Source organism: Hippoglossus hippoglossus, chromosome 20 (genome assembly GCF_009819705.1).
Source record: "Hippoglossus hippoglossus isolate fHipHip1 chromosome 20, fHipHip1.pri, whole genome shotgun sequence".
NCBI lineage: Eukaryota > Metazoa > Chordata > Actinopteri > Pleuronectiformes > Pleuronectidae > Hippoglossus > Hippoglossus hippoglossus.
The window spans coordinates 17,352,886-17,373,187 of record NC_047170.1 but is presented as its reverse complement, the minus strand read 5'-3'; the positions used below and the strand labels follow the sequence as shown (position 1 = coordinate 17,373,187).

At 44.1% G+C, this 20,302-nt stretch overlaps 1 protein-coding gene across 4 annotated transcripts in view; it reads right to left on the bottom strand.

Annotated features, from left to right (window-relative positions):
* The window catches only part of dpp6a (dipeptidyl-peptidase 6a), a 168,678-nt gene that overhangs the window by 107,402 nt on the left and 40,974 nt on the right, over window positions 1-20,302 (bottom strand). The window contains exon 1 of one of the 4 annotated variants that reach the window (XM_034572950.1): window positions 17,067-17,431. The exons of 2 other annotated variants lie outside the window; for them this stretch is intronic. In XM_034572950.1, the coding sequence (XP_034428841.1) occupies window positions 17,067-17,117 (51 nt within the window). In that variant the 5' untranslated portion in view covers window positions 17,118-17,431. Of the gene's footprint in view, window positions 1-7,591; window positions 8,262-17,066; window positions 17,432-20,302 lie in introns of those variants that run through there. One more of the 4 variants, XM_034572944.1, reaches the window with a different exon arrangement.

Genomic DNA, 20,302 nt, shown 5'->3' with positions numbered 1-20,302 from the left:
AGTCGAAATTTTAAGAGCATTACAACCCGAGAATCTTGAAAACCTCTCGTCTGAAAAGCTTCTTTGCTTTGAAGAACCCTTTTTGGATGAGAGCTAAAGCATCTTAAAGCCCCTCAAGCGAGTCCAGTTACCTGCGTACAACATTATAAAATATAGCATGAACTCGATGATTGAGGATCTTCACAGACAAACTTCAGACGTATGCGTTCCCGGCTAAATTTAGACCCTGGAGCAAAAAATAAAAACTTTTGCAAACTCATAAAGACGCCGACTTGTCGCCCTTGGAAGAATCTTTCAGCAAATAAACGAGAACAAACTGCATCATAAAACAGTCGACTCCCCTGCTAAGACAATATTGGCGTCCGACATCTGTCATAGTTCCGTATAAATCACACGCTTGTTGTTTTTGCAGGAGCTGGGGAGTTATTTGCTTCTCTCCTGTTTCCTCCCTAATCTTAGAAATACTGCGGCCGGTCATAAATAATGTCTAAATCAGCACTCCAGTCCTCTGACCCATAAAAGTGAAATGCAGCGCAGCTCTTGAGACCCATGTGCTTGTGTGGATTGTGTGTGTTTGTGTACATCTGTGCGCATGTGTCAGAGAGATGGATAGGGACGGGAGAGGAGCTCTGCTTAAGAACCCAGCACAGGAGCCTTTTGGTTTCCGGCCTCCCCGTCCTCCTCCATTGCGCCGTTTCTCCCCGCGGTGAAAACGTCTCGTGATGAGGCCGGATATGAATTTGTTTTATGCTGAGATGAAGTTATTAATGCCCACCATCTGTTATCGTCAGCTCGCTGCCAGACGAGCAGCGTGCGACACAAAAGAGGAATGCAGCACCAGAGAGTTGCAGACGTCAACGGGGAGACGCGCGATGCCACGTTGGTTTTGATGAATAGGCCTTACCTGTGTTTGCAGAGCATTTATTTCACAATTTGTGCAAAACACAGGTTCCAGGGGACATGTCAAATGTCTGGGAGATAGAGATGGATGCAAAAATAATGTTTTTGTTCAACAATTACTTCTTCTTTTATTTTGGAAGCTGTCACACACGACAATTCTGATGCAAACGGTCATTATTTAGCAAATCCCTCGAGGAAATAACTCTGGAATAAATAAGAAAGTTTAGATTTTTCTGTTTCTAACTATTTCTATGCTTTGCTACACACTAAAGACAAATGCATAGATAGACATTGATGAATTGTCCCTTTTTCCCAGTTACCTAAAACATATCCCGCGTTAACAGAGCATTTATTTCACCATTTCTGCAAAACACAGGTTCCCGAGACACATGTCAAAAGTCTGACAGACAGAGGAGGTGAGGAAATAATGTTTCTGTTCAACAATTACTTTAATTTTCAGTTTGGAAACCGTCAGACACGACGACGCTGTCACAAACCGTCATTACTTTGAAAATCCCTCGAGGAAAAACTCAAGGAAGGTTTAGATTTTTCTGATTCTATGGGGAAACCATTTGTGTGCTTTGCTATACATTATAGATTAATCCATGCACACACATTATATATATATATATATATAGAACAAACCCATTAAAATCACCTTCACCCTCTATTACAGCCGATCACGTGCCCCCTAGGCCTATGCACGAGGGTGCCGAGCTGCACGCACACATACAGACTCTTAATGTGCAGCTGATTTGGTTAGCAGGCGCTTCCGTGTGATAAATAAACCATACGGCCGATTTACACCCTGATGGCTGCATAACTCATCGCCGGAGGAAAGCGGTGCACGTGTGAGTGAGTCATGTTCGATCAACATGAAGCGTCTGAGGGTTTGTTCACGAAGGGGAAATTAGCCGGATGTGAAATAACCGAGCCAGAGGTCAAAGTGGCTCGTCGCCGAGGACTTTACAACATGACAGTAATCAAGTGAAGGTTGGAAACGAGAGGAAACAATTACACTCGCCTGGTTTTCGTTAAGTCTCTGTGCCAGTTACTCCCCCGACCCTCATTCAGTGGTTCTGCAGGAATCTGAACAACACACACAGGTCTCCAGATGCCCCCGGAATTCGAGTGCGTGGACAGATGACTCTCTCTACCTTTGCCACCGGTGCCATTATTCATCACTCACTTGCTATTTTCCAATCAACACAAAATAAAGCACAACCCGGCACATGCTCTGTGTGTAATCAGGTAAATGAAGACGAGTAGGAGCTCATTACTCTGTACTAAACAGACAGCGGATGCTTTCATACACGTCGCTCAACCTAAACTGTGAACTGTTCTCTTCATTCAACAAACGGAGAGAAACTGAAGAGTGTGGAAATGTTCCGTCGCCTCCGTCTGGGAACACAAACATCTGGCAACCACGTGTCGGGTGTTATTACTCACTAAGTTGTTTCCTGCTAAGCACAGACTGAGACTGAGGCGTGCAACTAAAAGATTAACATGCTTTATGTCATGTAACATCTACACTAAGGTCTGACACCACTTTTACATGAAAGTGAAAGTGGTGTCAGACACAATTTGACCCTCAGCAAAAAGAGCAAATGTCACATATCCAATGAAAGTAGCTACAACTTGTGTTGATTTATCAGGTGAGAGTTTAATACGTGATTAATGTCCATTGCTCCATTACGTGTTGAGATGTTTCACTAAAATACAAACATGTCAATCTAACACTGTCAGCTGATCACACAGGTCTGTGGGATCCATCTTCTGGGGACTGAGAATATCAGCAACAGTATTTCAGTCTGAACCAAAGCAGAGGACCAACTACCAGAGAGTCTGAAGCTGCTGTTCATGAGTAAATGACAAAACTTAAACATTTATCTCATTACTCATGAAGCTTTGCATCGTGAGGGGTTTTCAAGTTACACTGTTTACATGTGCTACTGCTGACGGGCAGTATTTATATAGAGCTTCTCAGTCTTATCCACCCACTCACAGTCACATTCACCCACTCGCACACTAAGCCACGGCCATCAGATGTCCCCGCCTTGCCCAAGGACACCTCAGCAGGCAGACTGGAGGAGCCAGGGATCAAACCACCGACCTTGAGGAAGTGGACGATCCACTCTCCCTCCTAAACCGCAGCCGCTCATGTACAGTACTTCATTAAGTGGGATCATCCACCGCTAAGTACTGATCCCAGTACTTACTGAATCTGTTAGTCATGCTGCTGTGTAGTAGATCGTGGTATTAAACACTGGTGCAGCACTTTGCAGCAGGTTTATTCACACAGTGTGTTACAATAGGCTCTTATAGCAAATACAGAATTAATTGGAAGTGAATATTTCTAACAGTATCAAGATAATAGGTAATAATATCAACATTAAAAGTCCTGGTGGTAGAAACTGAAGCAATCAAATTAGGTCAAATAATATGTATTAATACAAACACTGTATTGCTGGATATGGTCGTAGAAAAGGAATAAGTGTTGTATAGAGCCGTCACTATGCTTATCTTATAAGTGCAATAAATATATAAATAAGTAAAAAGATAATAAGCATGGGACTGGATAATATAAAACTGAATTTTATCTGCCCAGTGAGGAGGAAAAAATTATTCCCTTGACTTAGTCAGAACTCTATTATGCTCCAAATAACCTCCATACCTGCTGACAGCGGGGGAAAGGGTATAAAAGCAGATTCTACTATATACTATATATATTTACTACTTTTTCCCCCCACTGTTGTTCATTATTACTCATCGTGTTATCATAAAAAACAATGAATCTGATACTGGCCAGCTTATTAAAAGTGCATTTCAGGGCTTGGCTGCCTCATAATCCATAACCAGGAAAATATCCTTTTTGTCTGTGTGTGTGTGTGTGTGTGTGTGTGTGTGTGTGTGTGTGTGTGTGTGTGTGTGTGTGTGTGTGTGTGTGTGACAGAGAGATAAAGCCAAAAGGGAGAAACTGTGTGTGAATTAATGTGCGAGTGTGGATTTATCCTTTTTTTTCCTCATCCCCCTTTATGCAAAGTGCCGGGGCAAAGCCATTAGAGCACAGAATAAGCGAGATGAGTTAAAAAAAAAAGTGAAACTGGGGGAATATGCGACTTAAACCACACACACACACACACACACGCACACTCACACACACACACATTGCACACAAAAAACCTCACCTCTGTGTGTCTGTAAGGGTTTGAATCTCTGTCATACATCTCCTGAGTCTCATTACGCGCTGATCGTACCAGACAGACACACAAACAGAGATGTTTACTCTTGTAATAGGGTCTGTGGAGAAAAACCAAAATCAACCACGGGGACGAAGCTCTGATGGCGAATGTAAGGATCCATTTCTGCTTTTTATCTGTTTGCTCGCTTCTTTAAATGCCACAGGAGAGGGAATCTAATTAACGAGGCTGAAATGTGAGGCTGCATGTACTTTCTCACTTTAAAATGAAGCTGCAGGCGGCTCAAGTGGGAACAAAGAAGGCTTAACATAATATCACAGTCTAGACGGACGTGGACTGGACCGACGGAAGGTGAAAGGCTAAACAATGCTGGATATTAAACTCCTCAAATTCCCTTTTTAATTGTGAAAGTCGGCCGGGGGAAAGTTGATTCGTGGAAAACGCAGCGCCCGGACGAGAGGCAGATAACACAGGCTCGCAGAGTGAAAGCTGCTGGAACAAAGAAATACATAGAAAACATGTTTGATCAGATCGTAATGAGTTGTTTCACCAGCCGGGACTCATCATCAGAGAGGATTTTCAAACTAAGATCACAATCGAATGTATTGACAGAGAAGGATTTAGGCGGCAATGGAGAATGAGTCAAGCTCATCCCAAACAAAAGCAATAATGAGCGGTTTTAGATCGTCTATTTGAGGGGGGACTAATTCCTCCATCTGCAGTCCTCATATGTGGAACAAACACTGATCAGGAACCTATTATATGACTGGAAGTATACAGCATCATCGTTTGATGCTGTTTTATACTCCTACCTCACTAGGCTCCATGAAATACTGCATAAAATGTTGATTAATGCTCCAAGTTTCTCAGACGGTTTCATTTAAGTAGCTGTTCAAGGCCGACAGAGGGTAAATGACCTAATATTTCACAATCAAGCCAAAATCAGAGGAAGGTTAAAAAACAAAAGCAGATTAGTGGAGCAGGACTTTTAACGCTTAGATTTTTATCTTGCGACCCACGAAGAGACGACCTGAACCTTGTCTGGGAACCACTGACCTAAACTATCTCACTGTAAATACTGTAAAGTAGTTAAAGTAACTCCAACAACAGAAATCATCAGTGTAATTAAGTCATTTATAATAGTAAGTCACTCACAGGGCAGCTGTAAGTAGAAGCAGTATTTGTACTTACTCATACTGATATTTTAGGAACATTAAGTGATGATATGATCTGTATGTACGAGTTTAAATACAGGACTCTGTTTGTTATGGACTATTTTGATCTGTACTTCAGTTCCCCGCATTGGGAACCATAGGTTGTGAGGAGTCACGGTCCCTCAGTCGATACCTGGCACAGCGAAGGTGTCCATCAATATCCAAGTGTCCTTCAGCAGGACAGTAAACTTTAACGTGCTCCCTCACTTTGTCCGGTTCTGGACGGTACAACTGTCAGATGTGAGGAAGGAAATCACACGGCAGAGCAACAAGGACAGAGAGAAAGTGTCGGAAAGAACAAGGAGGTGTTGAGATCATGGAGCCCGAGAATTAAAGTGTTAAATTGACACTTTTTATCCAAGGAGACACACAGAGGGAGTGAAATGTACCCAGCATCTCAAACACTGCAGGCTAGGATTCATCTAGAAGTGACAATATGATGCAGGAATCAAAGCTTCTCTCAGGAAACACAATCTAATGTCTCTGAAACAGCCACGTGTGACAGAGAGGTGAGGTATGAAGGAGAAAAAGGGTGGAGGCAGGTTTGAAGTGGCAGATCGGGGCTGGTGGGGGGTCGGAGTCAGTGGATGAGCTTTACATCCCAGTGGGCTCGAGTTCTCATCTTCACAGTGGGATGTAAATGTCACCTCCACCAGACTCAATCATTAAAGCCACGCAGCTGGACGGACGCCAAAGCTCGGATTGACATTCAAAGGAAAACTACTGGGACAGGAGAGCGAGATACGCTGAATAAAATGTGGAAATTAACAGTGTATAAAAATAAATAGTGTTAAAAAACCCACCATTGAAGAGAGAGAGCAGGATTTACAGTATATCTCTCCGTCCTGCAGTAATCACTGCACAGGCCTGTATTAATAAGTCTTTATCTCTGACAAAGCTCTTCTCTGCACTATCATGCTCTCAGGTTGATGAATAGGGACGACACTACATCACTGTTTGTATTGATTTCAGATCATGTTGGAGTTCTCTGCACCAACAAGCACAAAGACATGACCAGCGCTCAATAAATCAACCTCATGTTAGTATTCATGTTCACCTCAACCTGTGTTTTTACAACCTGCGCCCGACACACGAGTGTGAAGCACGAGCTCGCAGATGAATCCTGAGACACAGGTATTTGGATAAATGGTGATTCGAACATGGAAACACACATAGAACGATTAATACTGAGGTGACAAATGGAAAAAAAGTTAATCCAATTGAATCATTAGATGTCAACTGGCCTGTTTGTGATCAAGGTTAAAGGAGCGACATCATCACTAAATGATGTTTTACTTCGTTTGATGCTGAACACTAACTTGTATATTGTTCTCTGACCGAGAATCTTGCCCAAGGAGACTTGGACACGCGTAACAGGGGAGACTGGGATCGAACCGCTGAGCTTCGAGTGGACGACCCGCTCTATCTCGTAAAAGTAGCCCGTGTAAAAAAGGTATATTTGCAGATTTTACCGATTGGTCATTTATGAAGTGAAAACTCAGAGCTCAAAACCACATAATTCACTCGTAGCAGCAGATAATTCCAAGGTCACGCATGGATGTTGACAACTAACCATAATTACAGCTAATTCAAGGTCTTCGTGAAATGCAAATAGATTCCACAAGGAAGACAACAGGGCACTTTATGTGACTGGAGTAAACAGGCAACCTCTTTTTAAAACGTCTGTGTTTCAGCACCGCGGACAGCTCCGGGAGTCTGGAGCTGAACATCTGGAAACAGCCTCATACATCTGCACCTTTACTATAACAGCATCATTATGAAGAGCCAAGGTGACCCCCCCACCACTGGAAGAATGTATGGAAATCCCTCCGCAAACAAGTCTTGTGTGGTAAACAAACCCAGCCTCTGAGCTCACACAGCTCAACATCTGCTTTAAACGTGTCAGATCAAACCAACCGGGAGAAATGGTGCATATTTATAGCAGAGCCTCGTGGAAAAGCTGATTTTTCTAGGAATCTAAGAATAGCACGTCGTGTCAAAACCCCTGACGTGTGATTTGTGGGATTAACTGAGTGACCAGACATGGAGGAGACGCTCCTGACGCATCGTTTATTGACACACACGCCAACCAATCGAGGCTTTGACGCACAAGTTCGATAACTCTGCCTCTGAAAGGGGGGAAGTTAGAATCAACACTCAGCTTTGTGGCCCTAAAATCAATGTATCTCGTCATTTTAAAGTCGATTACATGTGTTTTTAAAGCGCACAACTAATGAATAATGGTCCTGTAACCAGAGGTGATGGTGAGTTTCTTACATCCTCGTCCTCGCAGTGTCTCCGGTACTGAAGCTGAGGCCGGGGTCCCTGGCTCTCCGCCGCCCTCTCCCCCTCCACACCTTGCCCGAGGAGATGACTCGCCTCCGGGGGGTCTGGGAAGGACGTGTTGGTGTTGATCCTCCCGGTGAATCTCTGATACAGTGACGCCATGTCGACTATTCGTTTAAAAAAAACAAAAAAAGGAAGAATAACTTGTCGAGTCCGTCAAGTCCAAGTTTTTTAGTAATTCGATTAGACGAAGCTCTGGTTGGAGGAAGAGAAAAAACTGTTCAGGATTCACATCACGTACTTTCAGCCTCGATGCTGCACCGACGCAGTTTCCTCACTTTCCCCCAACTTGATGCGTAACTGGCAGGAAAAAAAAGCCAAACCGGTCTGGATCCCAGGACGCACACCGCTCACGATCCGGACCCGAGCAGCCGGAGGAAGCTCAGCGAGATCCCGGCTCCCTCCATCACCATCCCCGTGGTAGAAGGAGAAAGTGACCGCTGACTAACGCTCAGGGACCAGCGGCTCTTTGTCTTTACGCGCAGAGAGAAGCGGATGCACCAAACTGCCGCATGCGAACGACCCAGAACAGCTTTAACGCATCAGATATCAAGAGATTTGCGCTGGAAACTTATCATGACTTTGCAGATGGAGACAGAGAAGAAGCAAGTGTCTCTATTAGTTGTTTTTTTTTACATCTTTACCTCCATTCGGGTCCGTGGAGGAGGCGTCGTGCAGAGAGCAAGAGCGCCCCCATGTGGAGGAGAGACAGTTGAAAGGCATGGCACGTTGTCAAGGTGAAAGGTTTTTCTGGACCATAAAATAAGAAAATGAATCCGTCTGACGTCAACACGGTGAAGAATTACAGAGATTTGATTCCCCTTGTTTGGTTTTAAGAAAACAAATCGATGAACAAAACATTCCAAGACAAGAAAACACACAAAAAAACAGAGCAAATATAAAAACAACGTGAACAAATACAGTTCATAGGAGTTTTACATAAAGCAAATGACTCAATTAAAAGTAATGAATCAACTAAAACAAGGTGTAGAAATAAGATGAGATTAAAACATTAAATTGCCCAAAGGATAGAAATTAGTTGAGCTTTAGATTGTTGTGTATGTTCGTCCGTGCAGTGTAATCCAGTCATTTGAGCCTGTCCACATTAAAACAGCAGTGAGGTGAGGTAAGAGGGTAAAAGCTCCTCCAGAGACCAAAGAGGATGATGTATAAAAAGCTAGAATTGCCAGCTCGTGGTTTCAAGCCTCAGCCGACCGGTCAAGTTTCAGGAAACATGGTCACAATATTCTCCGCTTCCTGATTTATGGCGTTGAATAATGTCCAGAAAAGTGTTTTTTGCTCAATATTGTGATCGTACAAGACCTTTTAGGCGTTTGTGTTAAATTGTGTTGTAACTGGTGTGAACCTTTTGTAGGTTCGGCCCAAAACATGTGACCTTTTACCTTCAACCCCCAAAATCAGATAGATAATCAGTTTACAACCACACATGAGGAAGAAAAGAAGTGAAATCTCACATCTGAGACGATAGAAGTTATAACGTGATTATCAAAATAGATGCTTGTCAATCATCTTATTGATTCATCATCTTGTTCATCTCGACAGAATGAGTCGGGGAAGAAGAGCAGTTGAATTAGAGTCACCAGACGTTCAACCAATCGTTTCTAAAGGACGGCGCCGAGTCCAGACACAGCATCGTTTAACTTCATTAGCAAACCAGTGGGAATCGTTACTTTGCACACAACAGACCCAGAATCTGTCATTTGATTTGCTCTCATTCTGCCTCACAGGACACAGGACTCCTCCCTCTGTGTTTCTAACAAGCCGAGCATGCTGGGACTTCAGCCTCGCTCTCATCACAGCCCACGTACCAGACGAGTTGCAGGAAGTTCTCTGGGAGAAGCTTAATGCCTCATGAGATACAAACATCCTCCTCCTGTGTACTCAGAGCGAACCTACCCCCCCCCAACATCTGTTCAGATTTACTCGTCAATTAAGACAACCTCCTGAAAGAAGTCCGCAGGGTGTGTTTTTAATCTTCGAAGATTAAAAACACACCCTGCGCTGCACGACTTGATTACCGAGCTGCAAACCCACATACACAGAGTGCGCACCGGGCCGCTCTGCCATGCGCCTGCAAAATGTTTTACCATTGATTTCCAAGAGAGGTTTCATAAAAGGAACAGCAAAAAAAAAAAACAGGCTTCCATGTGTTTTGGCACATCACATCCATCTCAGGCTCTGGCATAGGACCCAGAAAATGAAATTCAATTTTCAGGCACTGTAGTGATGTGATTAGGGGGAGAGAGGAAGGCAGAGCAGCAAGGTTTGACAAACTGCGAGGAATCCTGAGGGTGCAGGAGCTGTGCATTTAGAAGTGGAGACTATACGTGGGACATTTTCAAGCTGGATATTAATAATGTGGAAGAAATGAGAGGTAAGACACTTCCTGGGTCTGCAGTGGAGTCTGCCTCGGCCGCTGCACCTTAGCTCGGCCCATCACATTGATTTGGATCATGCACAGAAAGTGAAATTCAGTATTTCTGGAGCTGATGAAGAGTTAAATGCAGCCGGCTGCTGGGATCAGTACTGGAGCTGGGCAGCAGAGGGCAGAGAGTCTCCTCTGTCTGAGTGGGACATTTATAAACTTCCAAAATAAATCAGTGTTATCTGATTCAACCGGATCACAAAACACGACAAAGGGGATTTTGTTATACTAATGAGGATCCTCATTATGTTTTCATGTAATCAATCATGACTGAAACCTCGACAGGAACCTGTGGGTGCATCCTGGAAACTAGAAACAGGGAATTATTCCACTATTCTGCAGCAAACACAATAACCACAACTCCTAAAAGCTACAGATGTTTCATGAAGCAGGTGAATTAGAAAGAGGAGACACCAAATGTAACAAAGGAGAGCAAACACTGGCATCTAGTGGATAAACGCTGCTTCATCTAGGTCTATTGATTTCTGAATAAATTCCTCACTGTGCTGCTGGAAATATCAATTTTGAAAATTTGTCTTCATGCAGAAACTGTGCACATGCCCCTGAGGCAATATAAACCAATGCATTACATTCTGTGAACCAACAACATTATGCAAAAAGAAACACTGCTCCACATCTTGTACATTACACAACCTGCATCCTTTCTTTTGCACATTAGAAAAGCAAAAACCTTTATTCCTACATGTTATGTTTTATGTAATCTTATCTTATCTTTATGATGAATTCTCCTGAGCAGGAGTTGTTCCTATCGAGCCAAATTCTCGCCCCTGGACTGAAGCCACTCTGGGGGGGTGCACCCTCCTCCTCCTCCTCCTCCTCCGTCATAAAGACGAAGGTGGTGCAGAGGCAGTTGTCCACAGTATTTTCCCCAAACGCTGTGTTATTGCTGCAGGACTGCAAGGCCATGAAATGATCATGGCCAGAGGGAGGCAGTCACTCATCCTCACAAGCTTTAAGTGACGTGAATTAATCAAGAGGAAGAATTATCTTTAATGATGGATAGTTTGATGAAATGTAGAAAATTCTAAATATCATGATTTAAAAGGCAATTTTATCTAATTATAGCAAAAAATACTGTTTATTCCTTGGTGAAAAATGATCTTATTCCACAATGTCAGATGTTTTCAGTTCATCTGCTTGTTTAATACAAGAATCAATGTTTTTAAAAGCTACAATAATCAGATGTACATATATTGGATGTAGACAAACTTCATAGATTAGATTCATATCTGTGTAAATGTTAAAATCTCAACCAAGACTTTAAATAAAGTTCTGCAGGCCCCAACAGTGTTTGACTGCTCCGGGTGAACTGACCCTTTAAATTGAATTTTATTTTTGATAAAGTGATGAACAGAACACTCCGAGCAAGCGAAGTCATATGGTGCTGATTAATCGCACATATGGCATTTGAGGAATTAATCCACTCGGCAAACTTGAAGCACGACGGAGGAAGGAGTGTGAAGTTTGACCTTGTCACAGACGGAAAAGAAAAACCTCCTCCTGAAGCTGAGGGGGGGGAGCGAGCGCAGGAGCAAAAGTTCAGGTGAGAGAGAGAGAGAGAGAGAGAGAGAGAGAGAGAGAACAGGAGGTGCAGGAACTCGTGAATTTATACTGCGGCGTCTCATTTCTCTGCTGGCGTCCATTTCTCTCTGAGAATACTGTCATAAAGCTCCACCTTCCATCCCGAGCTCGACAGAGGGAGGATCAATGTGGCCATTGCTCGGGATATTCGGGTCTGTTGGACTCTACGATTCTGCAGCTGCAGTCATTTTACACCCCCTCACATCTTACATCCGTCCCTGAGTATCGCCACAAGGATGCAGAGGCAATTCAGAAAGTGAGAGAAGGTATAAGTCTGATTGATTTAAAGGATTCTTCCACGGATTCTTCCAAAGACCGACGGAGGAAAAGTTTCAGCATTAGATCAAAAAGTTTGAGTGTGTTTCTGTGGCCGCTGGCGTGAGGTGAGTTTTGAATGACAGGGCGAGATTGAAGGTGCTGGAGCCTGACGCTGCTGGACTTATAATTAAACGGCCAAATTAATAGGCGCTGTCACTTGCCGCTGAGAAACCACCTACTTGCCTCAACGTCAATCTGATGGTTGTTCTTTTTTCTTTTTGATCGACACCTCCATCTGCCCGGCGCCACCGCGGCACCATCTCTCAAGGAGAAACAAATCTCGGAAATGACAAATAGCAAGTGGGAGGAAAAAGTTTTTGACGAATCGTATTTCGCTCATTCTGCAGTTTTATGATGTGTCTGTATCAGCCGTGGATTTCTCTGGCAAAGGGACATGAAGCATGGCAAATGGACTCCCAATCCTATTTGCAATGGGCATGATAAAGTCCTGGGGAAATTTAGAGGGACAGAGCGAGCGGGGGGGGGGGGGGGGGGGGGGGCACAAATAAGCCAGTGGTCGAGAGCGGGCAGGAGCTGCAACGGAGGGTGAAGCACATATAAAGTGTAAGAGGCACAAAGGTAATTTGCAGATGTGAGGCTGGGAGGAGGAAAAACTGCATTTCAGTTATCTCACGCTTCCGTGTCGACCTGGATCCCATTTCGCAGAATAATCCCACGACTGGGAGGGTGACGGTGGTCCAGGTGGGAAAGGTGTGTTTGCCAAGGGTTGATTTGTTATTCTGACGGCTCAGCAGTAACCAAACAAATCCAGGAGCAGGGACGGAGGAGCACATGTGGAGAGTTCAGAAGGACGAGCGATGTGCTCTGCATGTTGAATCCACGCAGGAGCGTGAGATGGGACTTCACAAGCAAAGCAAAAACTGTGGGGATCGAATGAAACTGAACCAAATCTTCAAATTATTCTGTTACTATCACAATTATAAGTTCAGTTTAAGTGCAAACACCCACCAGACGTTCTAGTCTTCAACCAAACCTCCTCGTTAAGGAGTTTCCCACCTTGGTGACGTTATAGTCTCCAGTACGAAGCTAATCCTAAAAGTTAAGGGGGTTCATACCCTCCTTGGGGGACTCCTCTCAGCTCAGGGCCCCTGAAACTACGCTTTCATTTTCAAAAGCTGTTTTCATGAACATTACATGAGCTCCAGAGAATGTGCACATGCAGAAGTCCATCTAATAAATTTAAAGATTATTGAAATCATCTTATTCTACAGGGCATTAGATATATATATTCAGCTAGTTCTGGCTCCTCACTGCAGACACATCATGTGTTCACAGCCTGAAACATTTAAACCCAGATCACAGCCTCATTTACATTCATAAATCTAATCACTTTTAATTTGTCTGACACTTTTACATCCAAAACACGTAGAGAGACAGAATCAGCTGTACGGTGTTAACATATCTTATCTCATATCTATCTTATACATATCCATGTCTGCTTGAACAGTTACGACATCTGACATTCACAGACATTTTTATTCCCTCCACGACGAACTGGAATAAGTGAAATGATCCTGATTCCTGTTGTGCCTCCTCCATAGAGATAAGAGGGTGAGAATTTATTTTATGCACTTTTACTCAAAATCCTGCTTCCTGACACTTTTGGTATCTATTTAAAAACGTTCATAAAAAGCAGTTATCAGGTGAAAAGCATTAAGAAACTCAGGCATCTGGCTGCAGCTCCCTCGCTTATTACTCCATCGTTTTTCTTGTGTAGCTACGAGCACTGCTGACTGCAGCACGACAGACACACACACACACACACACACACACACACACACACTCAGCGCCCTCTGCTTATTTGTACCTCCAGATGTCCTCGAATTATGACTGCGAGAGGTTTACAGACGGCCAGACAGCGGCGGGGAAAAGGAACATATTTAACTGAGAGAGGCTTTCAGGAGGAAATGCAGTGGTGGGCATTTTCCAACATACCTTTTGGTCTTGCCTTCTGAAAGACCAGAAGGTGTGTGTGTGTGTGTGTGTGTGTGTGTGTGTGTGTGTGTGGGGGGGGGGGGGGGGGGGGGGGGGGGGGGAGGATGGGATGTAAAGGAAAAGTTTGAAGGGAAAAGTCAAGAAGTGAAAAGTTGAACGAAATCTGCCTCACGTGGACGTCTGGCATTTAAACCTGCCACACACACACACACACACACACACACGTGCAGAAAACACACACGCACGCACACGCACACGCACACACACACTTTGTTATTACTACAACGACCTGCTGGTATTATCTGATGGCGTTTTAATTAGTTTTACTAAAGGATTTCAGTCACAGTTTTGAGTGGGGGCCAAGTGAAGTGGCTGGAAAGCATTAGCCAGAGCTTCAATTAGCACCCCCCAAAAAAATCAATACATTCAATTCCACATTAGTCATTTCTCCTCTTGGCTTTTTTTTTTTTTTTTGGGGGGGGGGGGGGGGTATTTTGGCTCAGAAAGTAAAAGGTTGTGTGAATGAATAGAAAACTGTGGATTTATAGTAATTATTGATTTATTTGGGGAGAAGTTGGACTTAAATGCCATCGAGGAACTTCGCCAGAGACAAATGTTGGCAGAGAGAAATCACATATTCATATTTCAGCCTTTGCTGCGTGTTGAAGTCAATCACCCGTCACTTCAAAAAGAATCAATAGTGAATCTAGTCCTTTCTTCTGTAATATTCCCCCATTTCTACACAACTAATCCACCTCAAAGTACAGAAATCCCTCCACGCTGGAGTGAAACCAGAGTGGAGTTTGAACCAGATACCAATTCCAGAGTTTTTCCAGCTCTGCTCTGTATAAAAAAAAGTCATTAAAATTCATTCAGAAACTCATCCCCTCTGCCTGCAAAGCTCCTCTCGTGTTTAACGTGAGGAGTTTCCATCAGGAATAAGAGCACATGGGCTGGAAACCATTTGGATGTAACAGTGATTGGAATTAGACACATTAGCTGGGAAATGAGACGTCTTAACACAGAGCGGTGACGTGTGTGGTGAGCCCGGGGGGGGGGAACAGAGAGGGAGCGGGAAATCAGACGCATTGGGAACGGTGGGATTCAGACTGGACAGAGAGGACAGGAGGGTGAGATTTGAGGGGTGAGGGGTGAGCGGTCACCTGGTTAAAGTGGCCCAGGGTTCGAATCCCATCGTCTACGTTCTCGTCACCTAACGCCCCTGCCTATCTCCACTGTCGCAGTCGATAAATGCAAAATACTGTAGTTATATCATATTTTAAACCTAATGATCAGGTGATGGACACAGATTTACCACATTTACACAAACTGAATAATGCACCCAAGTGACCACCAGTGTCTGTTATGCAAAATTACACGTCTACATCCACGATTTGACTACTTTCAAATCAAAATGTCTTTTATTGACCCTGAATTTGAAAATCTTTGATTCCAATTTGGCAGAATAAACTCAAAACAGTCATGAAGCCTCTTCTCTGAATTAAAACTTATGTTCATAAAGCCCAAAACATCTGCCTGCAAACAGCTGCCTCCTGCTTTTGTACCACGCCTGCACCGGTGCCAGCTACACGTGTGGTGGCTGGTGGCAACACTTCACACCCCTGTCACATGTGCTTTTTTTTTTTTTAACTGGTCCTGTTGGAACGCTGCAGCTCAACATCCTACTGCTGCTCAGGGACCAAGCACTTGATGCATCAGCGGTTTGTTTTCAGTTAAACTGTCTCCATGTTGCCTCGCTGGAGCTTCGTGTCGGTTTCACACAGACTCCTCGGATTCTGCCAGGAGGGACAGGATGTAACCGGCTGAGTCGTGACAGGACCAATAAAATTTCTCACTAGTAAAAAAAAAAAAAAAAGAAGTGGGTTGTCTCCAATTGTGGGAAATAGGAATTTAATGGTTACCACTGTTGCATCTTCTTGTCAAACCCAGATGGATCCTTCAGGAATTCCAAAATGACAAGTGGCACATTTTCCATCTCGCCACGCAGCTTGACAATGTATGTGAGCAACGTGTGAAACTTTATCGTGAGCTTTGTCTTTCATTCATCCTCCAAACGTGTGCAATCTTTGCCCCTGACATATAAAAATAGAATAGAAACATTAATTAAAATAGCAATATGGAGAAGTGTAACATCCAAGTTGCAGAAGCTGATATCTTTTTTGAAAAGGTGCAATATCTTAGAAAATAAATGAAAAAATAGAAATAATGAAATAGAAATATCTCTCTCATAATATTAATTTGATATCTCAATTGCACAACATGATCTGAGCATGTTCTTCACTTAAATGTGACGATACCAGTGACGTGAAATACACTGAAGTCCATTGTGATATACAAGGAATGACACCTCAAGGCGTTTAGTTGTTACATAAATCAAACTGTTGAATTTCCATCACAGAATCTAAAGTCTGTCTCCACAACCTTGAAACTGCAGCCGAGGCCACTTTACATCAGCAGCAGCAAACATTTCAACGAGCAAACACAAGAAGAGTCACTTCTGGCCCGAGTCATGTTCTGTCACAGCTGCTGACGGGACCCAACGTTGACGTGCTTCCCAGGGTTCAAACGAGGAGGCAGAATAAAACCGAGAGAAAGATGAATGGAGGGAGGTGGAGAGTCGGATTTAAGTTCCACCTCCGCCCGGCAGCCTTGAGAGGCGGTGAATGAGTTATGAAGGAGACCTCCAGGGGCAGGGGCGACACATCAACACCACAGCACCTGCTGTCATCGCATCAGGATGATAACCCCCCCCACCGTCCAGGGGCCAGACCCCCAACCGGCCATTCACGTCCTCTGACAGGACACATGCAGAATTATTAATCCCACCAGAACCAGAGTCAAATGTCCCAACGTCCTCTGTTTGAGGATGAGACGAACAAAAGCAGGCGCGGTTCAGCTGAGATGTGATGAAAGCAGCAGGAGGACAAGTCTGTTTAAAGTGAATCGGCATCATTAGAACCACATGGGCCTAATAGCGCTGATGAAGATGAGAGATGCTCACAGACGCTCTGCTGCGGCTCAACGGTTCTTTAGCATGCACGCTACAGTGCGAGTGCAGCTTACCATTTTGGAGGTGGTGGTATCGATCTGCTGAGCGGCAATTAGCATGGACATGACTGGAGTGACAGTGAGAGATAAAATATCCTCCGACGTCCCTCTTCTCCTCTTCCTCGGCACAGGAAAGTCCTCTGGACAAGTGCCGAGCGAGTGCGAGGCTTCACCTGAAGTGGGAGGATTACAGGAGACCCCCTCTCCCTCTCCCTCTCTCTCTCTCCCCCCCCCTCCAGTCAGCTGACTGGAGCACACTTCCACGTTTGTGAATCAATCACATAACGACAAGGAGTCGCTCTGATGCGCCGCGATCCATTCGCCCGGATGGGCTCTTGGGAAATGTGTGCTCCCCGACTTCACTCGCGCCGACCGTCTCTCATCCTCCTCTTCTCTACTCTCCCCCCCACCACCCACCCCCGTTTCCTCCACGCCGCTCTCCCCCTGCCCCTCTTTGACTTTTCGCAGCCCCTCGATCTTTCTCATTGACTGAGCTCCCTCATCGGCTTTGTCCCCGAGACAAGTCGTCTGCTCCAACTCTCACTTGTAGTAGCTGCAGATGGTGAATGGAGGGCTTCTCTCTTCCTCTCTCCCCTTCTCTCTCTCCACCCAGTTTTCTCTTCACCCTCGTCTCTACCTTTCTATCTCCACACTAAGCTCTTCCCCACATGACGATGGGCTTTTCTTTTCTCCTTGCAACTGAAGGTCCACGAGAAGAGTCGTCTGCCAGCAAACTCAACTGAGTTCTCAACATCTCCATCACAGTTTTAGTGAGCCAAAGGTGCGCGTGTGCGCGTGTGCGCGTGTCTGTGTGTGTGTGTGTGTGTGTGTGTGTGTGTGTGTGTGTGTCTGTGTGTATTAAGAGTTGGCAAGTGGACAAAGCGACAGAGAGAGGGAGGAAGGGCGGTTGAGGGAAATAACAGACGGGAAACTAAATAAAATAAACAGCAGAAGTGCAACAGACTGTAACCGATCAGCAGCGATCCACACAAAACAAAGTTGTTTGCGTGACTCCGGCGATCGGATATCGAACACGTGTACAACACGACTCACACTGGAGTTTGTGTTTTTGTGCAGGTTTTTGGCCGAATGAGGTGTCAGCCGCCGTTCAATTTAATCAGGCCCTGTGATGGGCGGTGATAAAGCGGCGGTGATACATTCGCGGCGCAAATCGCACCTCGTAAATTACCGCCCCCACCTCTCAGGAAGATTGGTCCCGGGCACGATGCAAGACCAATCTACATTTATGCAGCGTTTACGGCCGCGGCTTGGTGAGCCAAAGTGCCAAACTGGAACGAGGGATGGTACTGTACGCGAGCCCGACTCCGCCGTGGCCAGCAGCTAGTAAATGAGAGGCAGTAAAACAAGACAATAAGAGCAGCACTGGGCCCGGACGGAAAAAAAGACTAAATGGTTTAATAAAGGCCACAACGATCCAGTTACAGAAAGTTCTCGATCAAGTTTAATTTGCTGAAACATCGTTGGTGCAACTTGCAATTGAGATTTTATTTAGTTTAGAAAAAAGAGAGAAAGACAAAGTGACGGATATTGATGAGCAGCATCTGCTCCCCGCACAGAGGGAGCGTCACCAGGGACGTATGCGGCTCTACCTGGACACAATGTCGTAACGAGAGGTGAGTGATTGTGGCAGACGGCCGCGGCTCAGGAGGTGGAGCGGGTTGTTCGCTAATCAGAAGGTCGGTTGTTCGATCCCCTTGCCCAAGTGTCCTTGGGCAAGACACTGAAACCCTAAACGACCCCTGACAGCTGTCTGCTCAGACTGTGAATGATGTGCGATGGAAAAGTGCAGCAAACAGAAGCAGTCCAGGGTAAAGCACCTTGAGAGGTTGTTATGACAACTGTAACACAGATAAACACAAACACTCAATCCAATTCAAACAAAGCACACATTACATTTTGGTGCAGAGTTTCTGTAAAATTGCAAGATTTTTAACATTTTCATTGATTTCTCAGAAAATAATAAATAGATCTTGATAAAAAATATGAAAAATATGTTTAGCGGACCTTTATTTATGAGGTTGTGTAATTTTGTTGTGTCAAGAGTAAGACAGGGAAAAGGTCAGAGAGACAGCGTGAGGCTAAAATTGAAAGTTTAGGTCCCATCATCGAGTTTGGAACAATATTAAAAACACTTAGGACACAACTTAACTGTAATAAGACTTCAAATTACATGAGACTAATTTTAAACAGCAGATATGATACTGTCATCTCTCCACCATGTTAACCACAGGGCTTCTGCTGCCTATGGATCTGGCTTAAAACTGCCAAAAACAGAATTAACTTGTGCACAAATAATTAATCCAGATGATTATATTTCGATTCAAGCTACTGTTGAGGACGCTTCATATTGATGTTTCACTATAAACATTGTAAAAGTCGAGCTGCAAATGGAATAAACGATTGGTCCTGAAATTGCTGGAGGCTTTTAATGTGAAGTACCTGCAGAGGTGTTGAGTTTGTGTTGTCAACACACTGTAAAACTGAGGTATCTCACTAAAATATGATCCAATACACATAAAACGGAGGGAAAATAGGACATAAAGCCAATAAAAGCTTGGTTTTCTATTCAGCTGAGGCAAATAAAAGGTACAGGACTTTAAAGTGAAATACATTATGGTCATTCGGGCATGAAACCTACTGTAAGTTCAGCAATATCTATAAGAGACATTCCAGGAGATGGTGTTGTAAAAAGTCAGCGAGTCCACGAGGTCGGTGTGGAGACCTGGCTCCGGTGCCGGCCGAGCATTTCTCACCTTGATGTCGGATGTTTCACTCGGTTTCACACAGTCGCTGCTGCTGCTGCTGCTCACATTTAAAATCGCTTGTATTTCTGCGGTTTCCAGACTCAACAGACCATGTGATTAGTTGCATTCCCATCACGAAAGCAAAAAAAGTAGGAAAATTAACTTGTGTGATTGATTTCCACCTTCGACTACGTGTTTATGTTGATGAATAAACAAATCCTGAGTTGAAATGTATCAGCTTAGCATCGAATAGTCTCCGTAACTTTTCAGCAAAAATAGGATTTAACAATTCCCCTTATGTTCGTGTTAGAATTGAATATATATTTTGATATATCAGTATCAGCCCCCAAAAATCTAAATCAGTCGGACTGTATTAAATTCTATGGTTGCACTGTTATTTATTGTAACATAAATAATAATAGAGCTTGATATTAGCTCAGTAATAAATGTTCTAGGGCAACTTTATGTGACAAAGTAAGATAAAAT